Source organism: Lagopus muta, chromosome 2 (assembly GCF_023343835.1).
Source record: "Lagopus muta isolate bLagMut1 chromosome 2, bLagMut1 primary, whole genome shotgun sequence".
In the NCBI taxonomy this organism is placed as follows: Eukaryota; Metazoa; Chordata; class Aves; order Galliformes; family Phasianidae; genus Lagopus; species Lagopus muta.
The window spans coordinates 87,905,091-87,925,956 of NC_064434.1; the positions used below are offsets into that span (position 1 = coordinate 87,905,091).

A 20,866-nucleotide genomic window follows, 5' to 3' on the forward strand; every position below is an offset into this window, starting at 1 on the left:
AGAAATAACATTCATTGGGTGAAAACAGGTTATTAACAGCACTCCTAGTGCCTGGAAGAAAAAAAAAAAAAAAAAGCACAAGAACTGTCAAGCCAGCAAGATGTTTGCTTTTAAAAGTCTTATCTTACAGGGAATTAAGAAAGCCAGATAAAAAGCACTCCTGTGTTATGCAAGGCACTTATGTTAGAGGTTCGCTCACCTGAAGCTCCCACGCTTCTGTGAAAAGCTGCAGACTACAGGCTTCAAGGTCTGAGAAAACTTAGAAAGGACTGAGAAGGACATGAACAAGAGTGCTTCTTCAAAGGATCATGTTCAGTCATCAAAACACGGGCTTTCAACAATGGGCTTACCAGAACAGATTTGAAAGTTAAAAGGAGATTATTGCTGTCTTCCAAAGTCTCTGTTCCAGCCTCATCTAACGCTGCACAGAGATTCACACTGAAGAGAGATAAGAAAAGCCTCAGTGTTCTGTATTAAGTAGTTTTGTGGAAACTAGTCATAGCTTTGCAACCTGGGCTCTCAACATGTATCTCACTTCAGGATCTAGGGGAAAGACATCTTCTGGAAAGCATGAGTTTAAGGGGAAATCAAAGCAGGAGCTCTATCCTGGGTAGTAGAGCTAGAACCATAATCAAGGAAATAAAAAGAGTTGATGGAATCTGAACAAGTATAAGTCAATGTATTGCAGGCTCGTCTGCCATCAGGACAGGCAGACACACTCTACCAGTGCCCAATAAAAAGGACAGTTTAATTTTGAAACTCTAGCAGCTTGTTCCAAATCTGTTGTTTGCTTCACTGGAGTATAAAACAAAATCAAAATTAAATCATTTGCCTGCTTTTCTAAATCACTTAGGAAATCTAAATGCAACTGTAGTTGTTTAATGGTAAACAAGTAATTTTTGAATTGCAAAAATATCTTTACTACTTTATATTATGCTATTAAAGAAAGGTTTTCTGACATCGTCCCTTGTTAATTCTCTTCCTGCATAAAGTGCAAGTTACAATATCTATTCAGCCAAGGAAAAATCAGAATAGAAAACTTTGAAATCCAACATCCTAAGTAAATACGGGGGAGCAAAAGAGCTGCAGAACCAATTTTAGTGCTAGTGGTGGCAATGGTGATGAGGAGACAGTCGGACTAGATGATCTTATAGGTCGTTTCCAACCTTGTGATTCTATGAATACAGCCAAATACTGTTTAACTACCTTTAAGCTACATCATTACAAAGGCAATTGGTTTACCCTGCATTTCAAATCTTCTTCCTACTCTACTCCTACCTGGTCACTCTCACCTTACCCTCTGACCATGCAAACAGCTAATTCAGCATTTACTGAAATTCAGGGGCTTTAAACTGTTGCTGAAAGAGAAATCAGGACATGCTTTGAAGGATCATACATGCAAGATGGCCTTGGGCTGGAACACAACTGTTGCCTTCTCTGCTGCAGCAGATACGACCTGGCAGTGCGCTGGGACTGGCTCAACAAATTCCAAGCTCACGCACGATTGCAAAGTAAGTCTGGATAGTCTGACAAGTCCAGCACTCATCCAGCAAGAGTGGAACAGCATCCTCCCTGCTGATCACATTTCTCTGCAGTGGAAGAACTGCAGAAGACAAGTACTACACCTCATCTGGTCCTGAAAAGCAGCTCTATCACTCATAAATTCCCTCAGGAGGAATAGCAGGATCAGTAATGTACCACTGGGTTATTCTGTAAAAGTATCAATTAAGATTTCTTTGCTGATCACTACGGTACAGGCCCAGCAGCATGAGCTGCCCAGCCGGGAGATGGGCTCCACAGCTGTGCCATACATCTTTTGAAGCAGCCTGTTGGATATGCCTGGTTCTAGGATGCTTTGCAGTAGTAGTAAGATACAATGCAGCTCGTGCCACCATGGGCTCACATCTGACTACCTAGAAAGTGTTGTGTTAGCAGGGTCAGACTTGGGTACTAGGGTAACCCTGGATTGCACCGATAGCTGGGAAAGAACCCCAGGTGCAGGAATGTAATAAAGGCGCTCCTGACTTCTTCACCTTGTTTCATTGGCTGCTTTAGTAATATTTCACAGGGATTGTGAAAGCATGGATGTTGCTGCAGTGCAACTTCTGTTGACAGAAAGGGGTGACAGATAGGTTGTCATACAGCTGGATTGGAAGGTTTGTCTCAGTGGCCAGCTAGGGGAAAAGCTGTTGAATAAGACAACTTCAGGTTGCCTTTTGTTGTTTTTATTTCACCCACCTGGTCTGGTTGTGTCCTTAGAATTCTACAAAGTATGCCTTCTTCAACAGCTCTGTTATGACAATGATTGATTCTAGATTATATTATTGATTGGAAAATATGGTGAACCAAGCAATACACAATATTTTAATGATAAATTTTTAGATAACACTGTAAGAACCTTATTAAGCTATTTTCAAAATTATGCCTTTGTATCGCTAAGAAATATGCTGCATACCATGGAAATAACAGAGCAATTAAAGGTTAGACAAACTAACACAAGTTTCTGAAATGTATGACAAATTATAAGCCACAAGTTTCCCAAAATCCCTCTGTGACTGCATGTGGTTGGGATGGTTTGGGTGCAAATGCCAAAGGTCATTTCTGACCTGTCTTGACTGTCAAAAACAAATTACAGTTTTGAATGCTGGCAAAGAATATCACAATGCTTTTATGTTAAGGGATAGAACTGTTCCCAAACGACATCTCAAATAAGAGCTTTTCATAATTACTTCTTCTGCTTAGATCAGTGAATTTGTCATTGGATTAAATGTGAATCCCCTTTCATTGATAATCACTGAACACATGTAACCTATTGAACTATCAGACAGAATTTTTGTCCTAGAAGAGCTGCTGCTGAAGAATTTTAAAATGTACGCAAGGGAAATCAAAGGCTAATAATATGTTTCCAGACTGTATCACAGTTATAACAGCAAAGACAATATCCATCTGTTAGGGCTAACAGTATTCTTTTCCTCTGCTATTCTGTTGTATCTTACCCCAAAGCAGGAGTTTCAGGTCCAATCTAAAGTAGTTTCAGGTATATAATGGAAGTCAACAGCAATTTTATGTCCTTTAATCAAGCAAATAACTGGCTATAAATAACATCTCTCCTGTTACTGCAAAGTGACAGTGAAACCTTGAAAAACAATTAACAAATTGCACATCTTTCTTAGAGGAAGAATGCCATATGTCTCGGTTCTGCTACCATGCAAAAAATGCTGGAGTTGACATGATTTATTCAGTTTTTGTACAAATTAACAATAGACATCAACCTTGAAGACTGAAGAAACAGATTTGCCTGTTCTGGTGGAGCTGGGTATACTGTTAACTTCTTTTAAAAGGTACTGTCCTGAGATTTTTGCATGTTTTAAGAATAAAGAAAAAAAACATTTTCAAAAGAGGAACATATTTCTGCTTTTACAGTCAAAGAAAATGCATTCAGCAGTTTACAAAGTAAATCATCCAGTGTGTTACAAAATGATTCTGGCAGAAATTTTCTTGGATCCTCAGTGTAAATGAACTGCTAATAATTTTGTTGCAACAGTGTATTTGTTACAGAGAATATGGGAGAAATGACCAAGTGTGCACTTAATCAGTGGAAGGAGACCCTCTGGTAGCTATGTGGTTGCAAAGGACACATGCAGGAGGAGTTAGTGTAGATGTGGTTTGTCAAAGTACAAAGACTTGAAACAAGGTATGTGTTGACCTTTTTGCTTTCTGTGTTTGGAAAAGACTCCAGAAGACTGTGACAAAAAGAAGAAACACCTAAGTGTATGGGAACAAAACCATACATTGTTCAAGTTTCAAGCACTATCTTAAACACATGCCAGCTTTTCACATTCGTAATGCTGTACTAAATTAAAAATTGCTTAAGCAGACTCAGCTCCTGATAAAAATATTACTCAGTCTCAGAACTCACTTAGGATAGAATTGAGAGACAATATATTTGAGCTGTGGATAATTAAGATCACTTCACAGTAGCTGGAGATGGTGCTACATCTATTCCAAGTCCTATAAAAAGAGCATTTGGTGACATTGGATATACTCTGAGTAGTCTCCTGCCGCAGGCTTCTGTTGAGGGAGATATTACTGAACTAAACACAACTACCTGTGCACTTACACAGGACACTGAAATTCACACCTCATTTTGGAATGTAATAAACAGAAAGAGAACCAAAAGTAGAACAAAAAACAAAGTGAGAGCAATAGGGAGAATAATGACTGCATTGTCAGGCAGGGCTGAGTATAGGTACCCTCTCCAATTCACTGATAAAAACTATGCTAAGAACACTTAGCACATTCATTTACACAGGGCTTTAATGCTCTACATCACTGTCAGGTATCACATTTCTGTTTGAAAATCTGAATCTAAACAAGAATTTGGTGTGAAAATGTCCTTTCTTTTGAAGAGGTGATCATACATAATTCAAGGAAAAAAAAATAACAAAACCAGTTGTCTGGTGGAAAGAAAAAAAAAAGAAAGAAAGAAAGAAAGAGGGAGTGATTCACAATCCTCCTCTCATCATATTTCTGTAAATTCTTGTACTAAGCCACAGCCCAACACAAAGCCTTCTGTACCACTTGACTTAGCTGTGGCAATAATGGGCAGCCATGGCCATAGCGTACGACTGGAAAAGTGCCATATCGAGTTCTGTTTGCAATTGTTTTCTTTCCATGATGTTAAAGCTTACTGGATTTAAAATCAAGAATTTTCACAAGGCCACACCTTATGGTTACTCCACTTCACATTCAGCAGTCAAACACTTCAATGTCATACTGGAATGGGCAGCAGCCTGTAAAGCAGGTTTCCATTAGACACCAAATCACCCGTGTGATTGTTTTGAGGCAAGCTTGAAACTCAGGCGCTCATACATGGCATGGTCCTGTCTGTATCTCCTCAGCAAGACACATGTTCAAAGGCAACTAGAAAGAAGGCTGATCCTCAGTTAAGCATACAGGAAAAATAGCAGGTGTCCAATCATATGGGATAACATCACTCCAGGCTCCTCTCAGTGTTCATGAATCAAGCTGGGAAATGGCTTTGTTTAACATGCTTTTACAGCATTTGTCACATTTTAGGTGAGCTAGTTGTTCTATGCATGGTATCAGAGTCCTTGGAGGATGTGTGTAAAGACTTGGCTCAAGCAGACAAAGAGGAAAAGAACTCATTTGGCTCATTCTGCAAGAGCTCACAGTTAGGATTTGGTCTGGAGCAAGGATCACAACTTCTTTGCACAACATTAGTAACAGTTCCTGGAAGTTCACTTTTTTGTATAAGGGGTAGCTATTACACCTTTCACTGGAGAACTGAAGAAAGGATCAACCTGATCAATTAAATAATAACAATTGATTGCTCAGAGATGTAGATTTGCCATGCAACTTTCTTACTGCACAGCTATTCTTTTTCTTCTGTGCCTTGAATGGATTGAGTAGTTCTATGAGTAAAGCTTTTAGCAACCTTAGAGAATACCATAAAATCAAGGCTGTCATGTCAGGAAATCATACTCTTTCAGTAAGAGTTTGTCCTGGAGTCAGCTAATTCTCAGACCTATATTCCCAGACCACAGACATCAGAGATCAATTTTAGAGTTGGAAAACAAAACAAAACAAAAACAAACCATTGAAAGGCATTAGTTAGGTCACTGCTCTGTCTTTACCTTGTTCGGTAATGCTGTACAGTGCATGCAGTGCCACGGTGAAGGCAATCAAAAAACACAACTACCAGGGCACACAGGTTATTGAGATGCTGACATGACTGGTGTCATTGACAGATCACATGATAGATCATGGCACATACAGCAGCCTGGACAGCAGTGTTAGCTTATTGAAAAAAAGTATAAGCTGTTTGATTTACTTAAGAGATTCAGCAACAGGCAGACAAGTTATTATATATATACACACATACACAAACAGAAATGACAAGCACCACTATACAGAGATCTAGAAATTAAGGCCACTTGGTTGCAGTAAAAGACAGAATCAAAGCTTTGAAGAAAGCACAGAAACTTTGAATTTCCATGCAGCATCTCCTTTCTTTGTGCCAACATGATCCAGAACCAGACAGAGGCATCTCAGTGCACTGAAAGTAAGCAGGTGTTGCACAGCACATACATACTTAAAGCAGGAATCACACTACACAGATGAGTGGCTGCTAGTCTCCCTTGTGGAGACATATTATGCTTCCCTTATTTATGTAATTAAAATAATGCCAGTTTAAACTAAGTAATGTTCTTGTTGGTTTTCCTTTTTCCCCCCCCCCCCCCCCCCTTTCCTACAGAAGTACTAACATTCACTGTTCTCACAATGAAGACCAGATTTCCCAGCCAGTATAGGTGAAGCTATAATGTCTTTAGAATTATTGTCTTCTGTCCCAGCTGGTGAGCCAGCATTTAGAATTATCTACTTTAAAATGCATCAGCAGAGCTATTCTGAGGAATCTTCACAATAAGTGAGCCTTATCTGTATTAAAACTCTTTCTATGCTTCACCCTAAGTGGGTGAAGGAGGAGAGAAAACAAAGTAATACATTTTCTTTTGCTGGGATAAACAAACTGGTGTGGGTGGTTTTGTGTTAAAAATGAGAGAATCATTTTTTATGTTAACGTTCTATTGCTCATAGGAAAATAGCTTCACAAAACCATATAAGCCTATTTTTTTTTTTTTAAGATTAAAATATTCTAAAAACAAATGTTATTTTTCTCACCATTAACTGTATTTTTTTTTTCAGAAGAGGTTTACCATATATGGAAAACTATAAACACTTCAGATACTGAAAAGGTCAGAAATTTTATTTTATTTTTTTATATTTAAAACTGAATATTTTGGGGTTGTTGAGAAAAATAAAAACAACCTTTCACAAGCAATTCAAGTGGGTCTACTCAAACTGTGATAAAAAGTGAGAAAACGTTGATCCTATTCCTGGATTAATGAATAAAGTACTTAATCTCACTTTCAGAAGGACCAGCACTTGTTCCTTTTACTACTTTTCTTTTTTCCCCCAAATACTGACATATAACTGGAATGGCTTTCATTGACACAACACTGACACAGATTTCCATACTTAAAAAGCACACTGGGAAATAGTTTAAATAGTTTAGTTCTGATTTTATAAATTCAGACTGTACAATTCTAATTGATTTCTCAGGACACAAGTGATCATAAATATTTAGTGACCAATACACAAAAAGCTCTCTATCTATGATAACAGAAGAGAAAATACTCTCTCACTGAAGATAATTTGAGACAGTTCACCAACTTCACAAAATAACTATAGTCTTTCATTTTAAGATGAATTGTAATTCAAAATTCATTTTATAGTGGTTATAATTGGTTTTATTTATAGTTGGCTATTAATATCTATTATCAATAGCTCACCTTCAGTTTTTACTGGTGAATGGCCTCTCAGAATTTCACCAATTTAATAGTCTTTTGGAGAAATACACTTCTTTCTTTTCATGACATATTAAGTTACTTCTTTATGACAATTGTACATACATTGTATTGCAGCATCTACACATATGAAAAACTGCTGATTATTGACAGCAGCAGAAGGCATCTTAAATGATGAATTTTTCAAATAAGTTTAGAAGCAATTAGCCATTAAGAATATTTTAAAGAAGCATTTCATTTCTTACACCGATCAATTTAGTTTACAGCTAAAATTTACATAAGAATGTATTATATACTAATACAATCAACAGAAATTTTTATAATCTTGGAACGTCTTACTTTACTTACTTTATCTTGCTGTTGTATGCATACATTCCCACTAAACAAACTGTATCAGTTGTCTGTAGCCCAGTCCTTCCCTGCAGAAGCACAGGACCCTAAGGCTCAAGGCCATACAGACTTAAATTAACAGAAATAAATTAAGATTACAAAAGCTTTGAAAACTAAACCTTAAGGTGATGTATCTGAAAGGTAATGGAGTTCTCCGGGCTGAATACCTCATATTCATATTTCAATGAGAAAGAACAGAGTTGAGTACTAAAGATTTTATTCTTGGGAAAACAGCTACGTTCTCTTTTTTTCCTCATCAAATCTAGCACTCCACCCAATTCATAGATCCATGCAAACATTTCAGTCATGTTCAGTGTCCTGGGTTTTCAGGGCTATGAAATGCCCCGAAAGAATCAAGTGAAGAATCAAGACGCTCTTCCCAAAGGGCTTTGTGCAACTGTTTCAGTGAATACAAAGCAAATAGAAAGAAGCAACCTGTCAGTTTGATAATTCTGAAATCCATCAACAAATGATCCAATATTCTAAAATTAAATTTAAATTAAAACCTTTCACTTATTTTAAGAAAGTTTTGTTAAAATATTCCAGCAGCTCAGTCTTCTGTATCAGGAAGAACTCTGAGATACCAATTTTGTATCTTTGTCATGAAAAAAAAATTGGAAAACTTGTCATGTGAAAAGACAAAATACAAGGCCACGGATTGTGGCTTTGAAAACAACTTGCTGCCAGTCCCTGAGAGATTTAAAATGAAGGCTTCAAGCATTCCTTGCTGAAACGTCTGACCTAAGAGAGATCTTCTCTCAAGTTAGAGCTTACATTATTAAAGGGAAGAAAGATGAAGTTAATGCTGAAAAGAGCAACTGTATTTTTTAAATTGCTTGTAGAAAGAGATGGTGGGAATCCCTTCCACTGGCACAGTTGGGATTGCACGGAATATGCACACCACTAAATGTACAGAAGCAACCTTACATCAACACAGAGACAGACTACACTGTTGCAATCACTGCTGTCTCAAGACATAACTTCTAAGCAGGAGCTCCGGTTTCAAATCGCTAAATTATGCTTGCTTTGTAAAAACGCAGTGCTCTTTGACATTCCTTTCAGTCTTACAAAATCCCAAATAACGTACCTACATCCCACTGCACTCTTTTATTCCAGGACACAAATTTTAACTTCTGGTTGCCTTCGATCATGATGCTCCAAAGTATTCAAAATTAGTCATTTAATCTCTATCCAGGCTAAAATAGCTTACTGGAGAAATCTCAGCTTAATGAATTATGTATAACAACTCTCTCTTTTATGTAGCATGCAGGATCATTTGAGCTATAACATCATTTATGGCTGCAACAGAATGAACTGAGCAAATACAGTGTGGTGCTACCCAGTAAGAGTAAATATTGGTCGCAAAGCTCCTACATGTGAAAAGAAACATCTGCTAATACCCAAACACAAATGCTGTCAAGGACCCGTCACTTTTTTTTTACAGAAGGCTCCTCATCCCAAGCAAAAGACAAAAAGCAGCTATCATGCAAGCTTCTTATGGTTCTTCTAACCAGGAGCTATGAAGACCAAGATGGAAATCCAGAAGCGTATAAGTATTTGTAGAGGAAAAATAGACCTCCATTCAGCCTGCTGCCCTCTGAGTCTATAACACTTATTTTTTGCCTCGCACAGCCTCCAAAAGGATGATTTTGTCACTTGTCCCCACTATCTACACTATGGTTCCGGTCTGAAATTCCAAAAAGAGAGAAAAACATTAACCTGCTTTAATTTCACAGCATTCGTAGAGTAAGACACACACTGAGAAATTTGCTGTCAGCTTCCTTTCAGCTGCAAAACCCTTGAGGCTGACACAGCCACCTGCAGCTACGGACTGCAGTTTCAGTCTCTTAAGATGCTGGAGCCAGAGAAGTAGCAGCTGCCTCTCCCCCTGCTTCCACTTACATCAAAATTTCAATGACTAGTAGCGGAAGGAGTTAATTAAAGGTCTCCTTTCTCTTCTCCTTTAGGAAAAATAAGCTTCCTAAGTCTGAGTTCCAGACAGAGGTAACCAGACAGCTAATAACTTTGTGAGGGATTTCAGACGCCTGAGGAAACTGCTCAGGGAGTCACCTGACAGCAGACTGACAGTTCCAGAAAGGAGGATATTCCACTGGTGTCTGCTGAGATGCTGAGTGAAAGGAAAGTTCCTGGCACAAGGACAGCCATAGCCTAGCAGGGACAGGGCACCGGAGGTGTCTCCCTCAGCCAGGCAATCCTCGGACCCGACAGGCAGCAATAGCTAGCAGGGTGTAAGTGGGGCATGCAGGTGGAAACATGCTCAAGATCAACAGGGAAAGCAGCAAAAAGGAATGGAGGGAGAGCCCGGAAAAGGCTTTTTACTGTGACTAAATCTGGTGCTAGAGTGAGCTAAAGTCAGGACCGATTGGTTTTGATACCTTAAATACCTGCGTAGCTGCATCTTTCTATCACAGCCATTAGCAATCAGATCCAGAGCCCAGTACCTGTGGGGAACACTGCTCCCCTGGCACTGCTCCAGGTCGGAGTGACCCATCTCCTGAGGGGGAGACCCAGCAGCCAAGGAGAAGACACAAACATGGCAAAACAGCACTAAAGGTTACTAAAGCTAGGCAAAACCTGGGTAAAAAGCACCCTGCAGTACGCAACGAGACAGCACCATGGCCAAGTTAAGGCATATTGCACCCTGAAGATGGGGACTCCTCAGAGAAAAATACACCTAGGAGATCATACAGGGAAAAAAGAAAAAAAAAAAAAACAAAACACAACCAAGTAGCTTTTCCATTTGTTTGGCATCGGTATGAATATATTTGGAGGTTGGTAGCCCTGCATGTGGCAGGGGGGTTGGAGATTCATGATCCTTAAGGTGCCTTCCAACCCTGGCCATTCTGTGATTCTGTGAATACATAGAATATAACCTCAAGCTAGCTCAACACTTTTGGAGTCAGAGATGAAACTGTTTATTGAAATGAAAAGGGTAATTCTGATATTTATATCCTGAAGGATATGCAGTACATCACAAACGTAATTCGCAAAGATACCAGTTCATCTGAATTCTGCAAAATTCCATTTTCAGAAATAGACCAGGAGGAGTGCTAGAAGCAACAAGCCAGGGAGCTATTTCTATACAAAATTCACATTTAAACCAGATTAAATTCCAAACTCTAAAAAGCTGCCTTTTCATGCGCATTTTCTCCAGCCTCTAAAGTACCATACCTTCTCTGCATTTCCAAAAGCATATGCTATTTACTTAACATTTGCATTCTGATTGCAGTCGGTCTTCTTTCAATAAAAGAATTAACTTCACAGTCTGCTAACCTAGAACCATCAAACTCTCACTTCCACTATCAATCACTGCCACTTTTCTGCTGACTGCAACTCAATTAAAATCCAATTATTTGAATAACTGGATGGAAACTGCTGTCATAAGATGTACCTTTTAACTAGGAACATTTTGTGAAGAAAACTGACTGCACAGGAGCTACAATACTGTGGTTTAAAAGTGATTTGTAAGATGGACTGGGAAAGGCTACACTAATGAACATGGAGGGAAAGAACATCACTTCTGGAGCAGGCATTCGATTCTAAAATTGGAACTTCTGGCTCAAGGCAAAGCCAAAATCATATGCCTCTGCCAGCTTTGCTGTGTGCATCAAGGAAGTTGGTCCTTCTACGCTGAGAATTTTTACTCTGATTTTTACTGATGCTGAAAAAAAGATACACGTTCCTAGACCACCTTACAGTAAGTACCCATAGTGCTATTTTAAATCATGCCAGAGTCAGTGATGCAGATGCTCCAAAGGACTCAATACTAATTCCTTTTATTCCTCACATTATTAAAACCAGGTGAATAGCTGGGTTTTAATCAGGATGTATGCCTCAGTCTCGTTCCAGCTATAGCTATTTTCCTTGTCCTGTAGGAACTCAAGACCATTTGACAAAGCACTCTGTGGGGAAGCCTGCCATTATGAATTTGCTTCTTAGTTTTAAATACATCCATCACCAAAGCTGCGGTGCTCAACACTGAAAAGCTGAACTCTGTGATACTGCTAACACACACAGACTAAAAGAAAAACATTATCACACTATTTTAATTTCAATGGGCTAATTCTAGGTTAAAAAATAATAATACTCTAGGCTTGAAGGCTAATTTTTCACAACAGACTTCAAAGACAAAACTATTTCTAATTTTTCAGGTATAATTATCTAGGACTTAGTTGGCACCCCAAAATTACCATGAAGGAAGTTTTTAGGAACAAAAAATCTCCTACCAAACATATTTCTTCAGCTAATTTCAAGTATCCTTATATCATAATATTCTTCTAAAGCAAGTAGACCTGATCCAACTTATTTTCAGTGTAATATTGTTGCGTTCTTTGCCGTGTCATAATATCATAGTGACTGAATTACACCTACTATGGTCAATTTCTACAGCAATGGTTCATTGAAGAATTAAAATTCAAAGAATTTAAAAAGGAATATTAGGTTATGATGATTCATGTTGGACAAAATACTTTGAAACAGCGCACAGGAAGAAATTAAGACAGAGAAAGCATCACGGATAAGAAAATGGAAGCATTAATTAGGCAAAGTAATTCCAAAATCTGATTGTTACTAAGGGATATAAATCTTGATAGAATTGCCCAAGTTCATATTACTTTCCCATTGTGATCGCAGTTGACTTTTATTCCTCATAATTAGATTTCATACCTTCTCTTCCATCTTCCTTGTACTTCAGGCAACACACCTAATGTCTTTTTAGCTGCTTTACAAAATAAAGTAGTTAACTCTGTTTCATTAAAAGCGCATAACAGATTGCAATTATGCTTAAATCTGTTCACTTCAGAGAAATACGAGACTTTCACATGTACATAATCCAGATCTCTCTAAAGCACTGGAATAAACGCATATGGCCTTTTGACTCTATATGCTAGCCACGTCTTTTAGGCAAGGTCTGAAAAAACATCTTCCAAGGGAGGTGATGAAGAATGTCACAATTCAAGCCAATTTGGGTTTTCATACAGACAGACCTTAGAAGTGAACATTTATATAGTATGTTAAATCAAAGCTACTTACTCTTTTTCTCAAGTTGTAAGTCAAAATGAGATTTCTGGAGAAGGAGTGTGAAAAGGCTGTATAGAACTCCAGCACTTTCTGCAAGGCATCTCTCTTAATCACATGAAGATCACAGTAGGTCAAAGCCCTTACATTTGCACAGGACTGGGCAAGGGTGGACTCCTTCCAGAAGACATCACCAAAAACATCTCCTTTGCCTAGAAAAAAAGAAGCAGCGTTGCTTTCAATAACAGTGCTATTTCTGCCAAAAATATTAAAGAGCATACATCTCAATTATGAAGTCACAGTTCTTCCATTCTGGCTGGAAAGCAAGCTCTTTTAAATATTCCATTGATAACCTTTTTTCTGTTAATTATAACAGCCGAGAAAATTTTGTAAAAATAAATCACAATCAAAAAGTGTTTCCATGTAACAATTCCCCTTTAACTGTCAATAAAGATTCTTCTCTTGCAGTCAAGGAAAACACTTCAGTCTTGGTTCATATTATCTTCCTATTTCTTTTTAAGAGTTTAACTGAGAGGAAATCCATTTTCCCTTTCTTCTTGTAACTGATGTGTTTCTTACAAGTTGTTGAGTTTTCTTAATCTGGCTAACACCCACTGTTGTGTCAGTAAACTCAGTGCAGTTATAGGCTGTAACAAAACGTTGCTATGCATCACTATTAAAGTAAGTTGGGCCTGTTTTGCGAGATCATCAGTAGAAAGGTTCACCTTTACAACAGCATGAAAGAGCAGATCTGATGGCACTAGTGCTTTCCAACTGGTAAGAGTCTCAAAAAAAAAAAAATCTTCCAGTAGCTGTTTGTGTTGTGTCCCCATATAATACAACCTAAGTTTAAGATAACAGTTTTGTTGAGAAGAAGATGAGTACAAGTGAGTTACTATCAAGACAACACTGACAAGAATATTCATATTGTTATATACAGGAAGACAGAAAATACACCGTTCCTTATAACCTTCTCACAAACGTTCCCACATACCCATCTTTATTAGCCTGGGGACAACCAAAGAAATCCTGAGGAATAAGAATATCTGCACTCATCTGGGCACTACAACACATGGCAGGTATTCCAAAATCTGCCCAAAGAGCAGCTCCCAGGGTGGATTTCACTGGTCATCCTGACTCAGGCTGAGCACAAAGGGGGGTGTCTAGGAGAAAATTACCAGCTGCTTTCCAGAGTAATGGTTGCTTTTTTTTGTTTGTTTTGTTTTTCTGCTTGCCAACATGCAACGCTAACAAAGTAAGAACATTCAGATGTTCTCTTGATGAGTAACAACACCGTTCTCGTTTTGAATGATATTTTTCTCTTAAATCTCCACTGTGTTATATCACCAATGCAAATCTCTTCTAAGGCAAAGCAACAAAGGAAATACATCCATAATGTCTACAAAGTTGTGCTAGGATTGGTTATTCACTTGTTTCACAAGTAATCATTTGCCTGTAGTCATTCTTAAAGCCAAAGCATCAAGATATATATTAGTTTATTGATTTCACCATGGCCTTTTTAGGTTTTTTCCCCAAATAAGTAGTCACACATAAAAGTCTAAATTTGACCCAGAACATTCATGCCAGCCCTTGAGCTCTACATCCAACCTTTACACAATCTCTTCCATTAGACAGCAAGTATTTTCTCTTTGAGGGTAAGTTATCTCAGCCTGATGACACACTACACCGTAGCATAATAAGCAAGGCTTCATACTGGTGTGCCCCTAAAGCCTCCACAGATGCCTGTGCATTCCACCTGCCAGGAACCAGTTTTTCCCTGAATGCTTGATAACGGTGTAGACTGCCTTTCAGTTTCAAATGCATACAGACACTGAAGCCATCTGTAAACACGTTTTTCCCCAAAGAGTTAGGCAAAAGCACCATAATCACATCCTTTCTACTGCTGTCGCTTTACACAGGGCAGCATCAACATCTAGCAGTACTACAAAGGTTGCATATCAAGGAACATGGTGGTTGCCCAACAGGTAACTGCAGTAAGTAACTTTTCATTTTTAATGGTGCTGACTTTTCATGTTTTCTATTATTTAAGTGCACGCTTTTTTCAGTAGATGTCTTTAAAATGGCCTACAAAAATAGCTTCCACACAGTCAAAATAGTACATCATCCTTAAAGCATTTAGACAGGCGAACGCACAATATACAAAATTGAAATGAAAAGACTTTTATGCACCATAAAAATTAATGTTTCATTAGTAAAAATTGATTGTTTGCCTTTGGAATAAATACGTTTTTACTTGGAATCTTCCAGGCAATCAGCTAAACAACTGTTCTAATTAACACTCTGAAAACTGTCAAGTATAGAAATGTGCTGTCACTGATGAGCAACAGTCAGAACAGATAGTCCAAGCATAAAGGAGAGAAATTCCAGCTTGTATCTAGGGCTATTTCTTAATCTCTCCAGAGAAGGTTTTGTATCATAAAAAGACACAATAATTATTCTAACGCCCAACAGCAACATTAAATCTAATTAATACAATGCAACTACAAACATTGTGTTGCTCTGTGTACATAGGAAACAAAACACAATGAACAAGTTAGTTAGGCTTTATCTTTTCACAAATTTAACTGCTTCCCACATAATGTATGAAGACAGTCATGCCCTTCACCTGTGCCAGCAGCTCCAGTTTCCTCCTGCTATTTGCAGCTCTCCCAGAACTCTGCTCTGCAATGAGGGCACTGCAGGTGTTTCCCACTTGTGGCAAGAAGCACACAGGAGAGGTACATCTGCTGGATGCATGCTTACAAGTAATGCATGGATCAAAAACTGAGTCAGATCACAGGAGCCTCACATTTTATGAAATAAAGCAAGCTAAAGCAAGAAGCTGTACTATTTTCAATTAACAACAATTTCCTTGAAATTAATTGCTAGAGCTCTAGATAAAACCAATCCCATATAATGGTCAAATTTCCAGAGAAAGGCAGACATACAAGCATCACACTGCTTTACTTCTATAAAGTCCATTTTTTAAATGAGGCATACTTAATGTCCTTCTGCTTACATGTTCTCCATAAGGTAAGAACAATCACTTAGAAAAAAGAGAATAGAAGAAAGAAACTGTTCTATCAAGAACACCAGCAATTGGAAAGAAGAGCAAGGTTAACACTTAAACTCATCAGAATGTGTTTGGCAAAGTCTAAGGCATCATTAGAGAACCCGAGTCAAAAACCTCCTTTTTTACATAACTCCAAGTTATACACATCACCTTGAAAAAAGATTAAAAAGCCAGAGAAATGCAGATGGCCATTTGTCAGTACTTCGCATTTCTCATTCCCAGCTCCCAGAATTCCAGACATTTGCCAGGAACACTACCTATCAATCATGCTTAAAGTGGATGATCTAAGCTTTCACTATTAATCATTTAATTTCCCTGCTGGTTTTGTGGGCTGAGGACCTTTTCGCTCTCAGCACAGCACGCACTGGAAAACCAAACAGTTTTCTGCCTTTTATGTTTGCTTGTTTAATTGTAACAAGTCCCCAACCCTGATATAATTAAACTCTAAAGAATTATTTCATATAACCAGCACCTTCTGTTTCCATGCTTATTCTTTCCCAGTCTTTCCTCTACATCAAATTTGATGTTCATCTTAAAGAGAAATTAGAATTTCTGTTTACCACTGCAAATTCAGACAGAGTCAGGCAAAAGATCCACATCCACACTGCCTCCAAAAACCAGCACTCAGAACGAACATCTAAATACTGCAACTTAGTCTAGTGTTTTGCTGATTCTGTTCAGGAACAGAGCTATGCTCACACTTTGAGCCATACTGCCATGATGTGCCTAACTAGAACAACTCTTAGTTTCTGCTGTACTGCAACAGGAAATATTGGAGAGCTCACAAACAGAAGATACTATTCATAAAACTTCATGTGGAATATCTTGAGTGTCAAAAATGCTTAGATCACTTCTTGATTCTAGATGTCTCAGTATCATGGTACAATTTCGGTGAGGTGCAGGTAATAAGTGCTGGGTAGGGAGAAGGGGCCAGGGATTTGTATATTAAACTTCTTCCAAGTCAGCACGGACATTCGTGGCATTGACACCAACCCAAGGATTTTCAGCACATCAACCAAAGTACTTATCTCAGAATCACTCCCAAATCAATAGTAATAGTTGCTGCAGCAGCTAATACCAGTCTGACTCAGGTCCCCTCCAGACTTGTTCCTTCATCAGCGTGTTTGAACAGTAGACAAAACGTGATCTGACATGGTCTCAGTAAACCCAACACAACCCAAAAGAACCAAACACTGCTCAATGCAGAACCAAATTTATCTTGGAAATCTGGTGTCAGCAAATACTGTTATCTGTGATGCTGATCAGATATCTACTGCAGCTGCAGCACCTACATAAGCAGATTCCCAGCACTGCTCCCCAGAGTGCATCACAGCAAAAATAAATTTTCCTATGGATGGTGCATTGTTTTAGGCAAAGAACAACTGTCAGCCAAAAAAACTAGAGCTACAGTTTGGCATCAAGGTGGAACACGCAGTTTTTGTCCCAGTATTGCGTCCCCATAACAACCTGTGCAATCCAACAGCCACTGCATAGTCAGTAGCTTGGCCCTCCAACACATTGCAGCCAGCAGGAGGTGATGCATGGGAGCAACCTGCTACTTTAGACTGTCTTAAGATTTCTCGAGTTCAAACTGAAGCATGTCATAGTAATCAAACAACCAACTGAGAATGTACTTTTCCATTAACTAGAGGCACTTAATTACTCTTTTCCTCCATAAGGCGGAAGGGAAAAAAAAAAGCCCAAGTATCAGTCCTACTGAAACCAAAAGAACTGTTACAGTGATAAAAAACCCAAACTGCACTTTCAGTGATTTGCACGGTGCACAAATGGAAATACACTGTATCTGTTCATGCTTTAAAACACAGATTGGCATCAGTTTTGTAGTTAGCTTACTACACAACTGAATCAATTTTCTCAGTTGAAGAACACTACAAGAAAAAATGGAAGTATTTATTTCAAAGGACTGGATGAGAAGCAACAACATATGAATTAATTACAGCTACAGTTTCTATTGTTATTATTGTGTTTATTTGTCTCTGTGAATAGAGTATGGATTATGTGTCGATATTTGACTTAATGTGATAAGAAGAACAGCTTTAAGACGTTAGCTGAGCTCTGCAAGATTTCCTCACTAGAAGCCAAGAGGCTGCATCAGAATCATTCATCCTTAGTTGCTTTTTACTAGTTACCATAAAAAGTCGTAATAAAGACAAGTTTGTACCAAGCTCAGAAGACATGGAAGTTGCCAGCTCAAATAACGAGTCACAAATGTACTTGAATTTATTTGCATTTGCTAAGTAATGGAAAAAAAAATACAGCTCAGTTTGTGTTGTCATTGCATGAACAGTGTTACTTCAAAGCCCCTACATGAAGGATTGTATTGCAGTATCCTTGAGGTTCTTATCCAGAGATTTAGAAACAGGCTTTATGTTATAAGCTTCAAGCAACAGCTGAGTTAAAACCTTTACATTTTAAAATCTCTTTTTTCTTTTCAATTTCAGACAAAAGCTTTCACAAAAGTTTAAAGAATTGGATTTTGCCCTCTAGAATAAATGTTTTGAAACATACCTCTGAAAAAAAAACAATATTTTGAAACCTGTAGGCAATGAAGTAAAACATGCAAGTGCTCCATGAATATTTGTAGGCTTAATTATTGTCTTCTCTTCGTGCCTCTATTTGGAGAGAGGTATACAAGTGTATACAATTGTGGTGAGCGAGCCTTCCAAATCCTCCATATCAAGGAACGTACTGGAGTCTCATCTCCACCATATCTCAATGTTGGCTGCCAATGAGCCACTGCTGCCAGGAACCTGCAAGGCATTACTGTCTTCAAAAGGGGCCTTCTTTCACACATGGTGGTGTTAGACTAAAAGTAGCAGCCATGTTATGCGAAGTTGCATTACTTTGTCATAATAAATCATGGAGTCATAGAAAAAGTAATATAATTTGCAGTGCTATGTTTACCACAGAAGCTTCTATGCATAGTGAGCCCCTTTCTCCCTATGTATTCCAGTAGATCATTAATCAAGTGTTTTATAAATCTGTGTTTCCAATGCATGTACAGCTCCATCATTATAGATACTAGTGCACAATGGCTTCTTCATAGTAATTCCTACTTTTAATGCTCTACTGGAAACTAGACACTGAACAGGCAGTGTCTGGCAGAATTCTCAAAATAATCAACTCCTGATGTCAAGCCATACCTTCTCTTCCAAATAGCTTGAGTACTGGAATAAGAGATTCTCTCTCCAAAATCATTATTTGGAATGAACCTATACTTTGCAACAAAAAGTTTCCATGCTGCTTCTACCTCTCCCATGAAATTAGAATTTTGCATTAACGTAGACCTCTTTTATGCCACAATTAAATGGTGTCTGTTAAAAAATTTAGCATGATCTTCACTTCTGGTTTGTTTGCTAATAACGTGCTTGGGCAGGCATTGAGGAAATCAGACTTATGCAGTCATTCCTTCAGTTGACATTCATTGAATCATTTCACAGAAACATGCAACTTGTCCAATCTGCCTATTATGTCAACCTGAATGAACCAGCTTTAAACAATACAAAGAGCACAATAGAACTACTGAAGATAAAGCTAGATTTTAATTTCAATCACTCCTTTCCAAAGAAAACCTTTGTTCATAACACAGCGTTATTCAATAGCACAAACAATACAGTGATGTAAGATACCGTGTTTGAAAATATGAAGAAAAATATATTACCAACTGTAATCCAGCATCTACCTCTGAAATCTAAGAGCACAGCAGCTTAGTATTTTTTACTCAAATTTTACATATGTTTAAAACTCAAGCAAAATAAAAGAACTAAGGATTTTTTTTTTCAAAGACTAGGTATTAAATATCAACAGGCCTCAAAGTGCAAAAATTCTGAATTGTACATAAAGCACCACAGCTTAAGGCAATGTGAGTTAGATGGTACAGTGAAAAGATAGCAGACCAAACTCAGTGCAGTCAACATCCAACATCTTCAAGCCTGCTTGAAGGAAGAAATTTCCATGTGATTGCATAGAAGATGCAAAACTCTTCCAATGAGAAGGCCTAAGACAGACAGTACTTCTGCACTGCCATTTTTCCTCTAATAAACCCTCATCTCTCTGGTACAGCTGCCCTTACAAATTGCACTGTCCTATCAGGATGGAATCTGTCCTACCAAAATCTGAAACAAGCCCCATCTGAATGAAATGCTTACAGCTAGATGAGTAAGCTAAAACAATTGTGAAGAAAACAAACAATTGTTCTTATAATGCTCCTTTAAGATTGCAATTAGATAAGATTAAATCAGCAGGAATTTCTCCACACAAAGTAAATGGAGCATTTAATATCCTGCTAAAATAAAACATAGCACATCAGGCTTCCTACAATATCATGTTAAAACCACAGTCTCCAATCTCGTCAATGTTATAGCTTTGTAAATAACAATAAAAGATCTGTATTAGAGACATTCAATTTTCACTTCCTCCAACACACATGTGATCATAAAAGCAAGTCTATGGGCATCATATGCAGCCTCTCCCCAGTAAAAAAAAAACCAAGTATTTAGATTAGATATACCTGTTTTCCCTTAGCAGCGATAAATAATGCAGTCAGATCCAGCTTAAAAACTCTTGACACATAGTTACTGCATATGCTATTCTCATGATTATGTAACTGTCTACATTTTACCATTTTCCTTTAGCTTTGATGACAGCAAAAGGAATAACAATATAAGCTGTCCTTGCAGTTGCAGGGCAATTATTTTCCTAGCTCACAATAAATGAGCTAGGAATTTCCCTTAATTTTCCTTCCTATCTCACATACGTTACCTGCCAGCTGATAGCAAAATCACACATCATGCAAAGAAATATAAGCACGTGGCCTCTCCCACCTGGACTGAAAGAGAACTACCATTTCTTGACAAGCATACCAGGAATAGAGGTGAACACCTATGTTGTATACACTGGCAGGCAGATGTGGTCCTGGTATCTCTTTTTGCTTCCATGCAGGATTCTGCAGCAAGTG

At 38.1% G+C, this 20,866-nt stretch overlaps 1 protein-coding gene across 11 annotated transcripts in view; it reads right to left on the minus strand.

Moving 5' to 3' along the window:
- The window catches only part of KCNH1 (potassium voltage-gated channel subfamily H member 1), a 180,541-nt gene that overhangs the window by 64,958 nt on the left and 94,717 nt on the right, over positions 1-20,866 (minus strand). For 9 of the 11 annotated variants that reach the window (XR_007375193.1, XR_007375192.1, XM_048936276.1 and 6 more), the window contains one exon: positions 12,831-13,027. Coding sequence is in view for 9 of the 11 variants with exons in the window: in XM_048936276.1 (XP_048792233.1) it covers positions 12,831-13,027 (197 nt within the window). In the remaining 2 variants the exon portion in view is untranslated. Of the gene's footprint in view, positions 1-6,924; positions 8,176-10,743; positions 12,517-12,830; positions 13,028-20,866 lie in introns of those variants that run through there. The other 2 variants (XM_048936275.1, XM_048936279.1) reach the window with 2 other exon arrangements.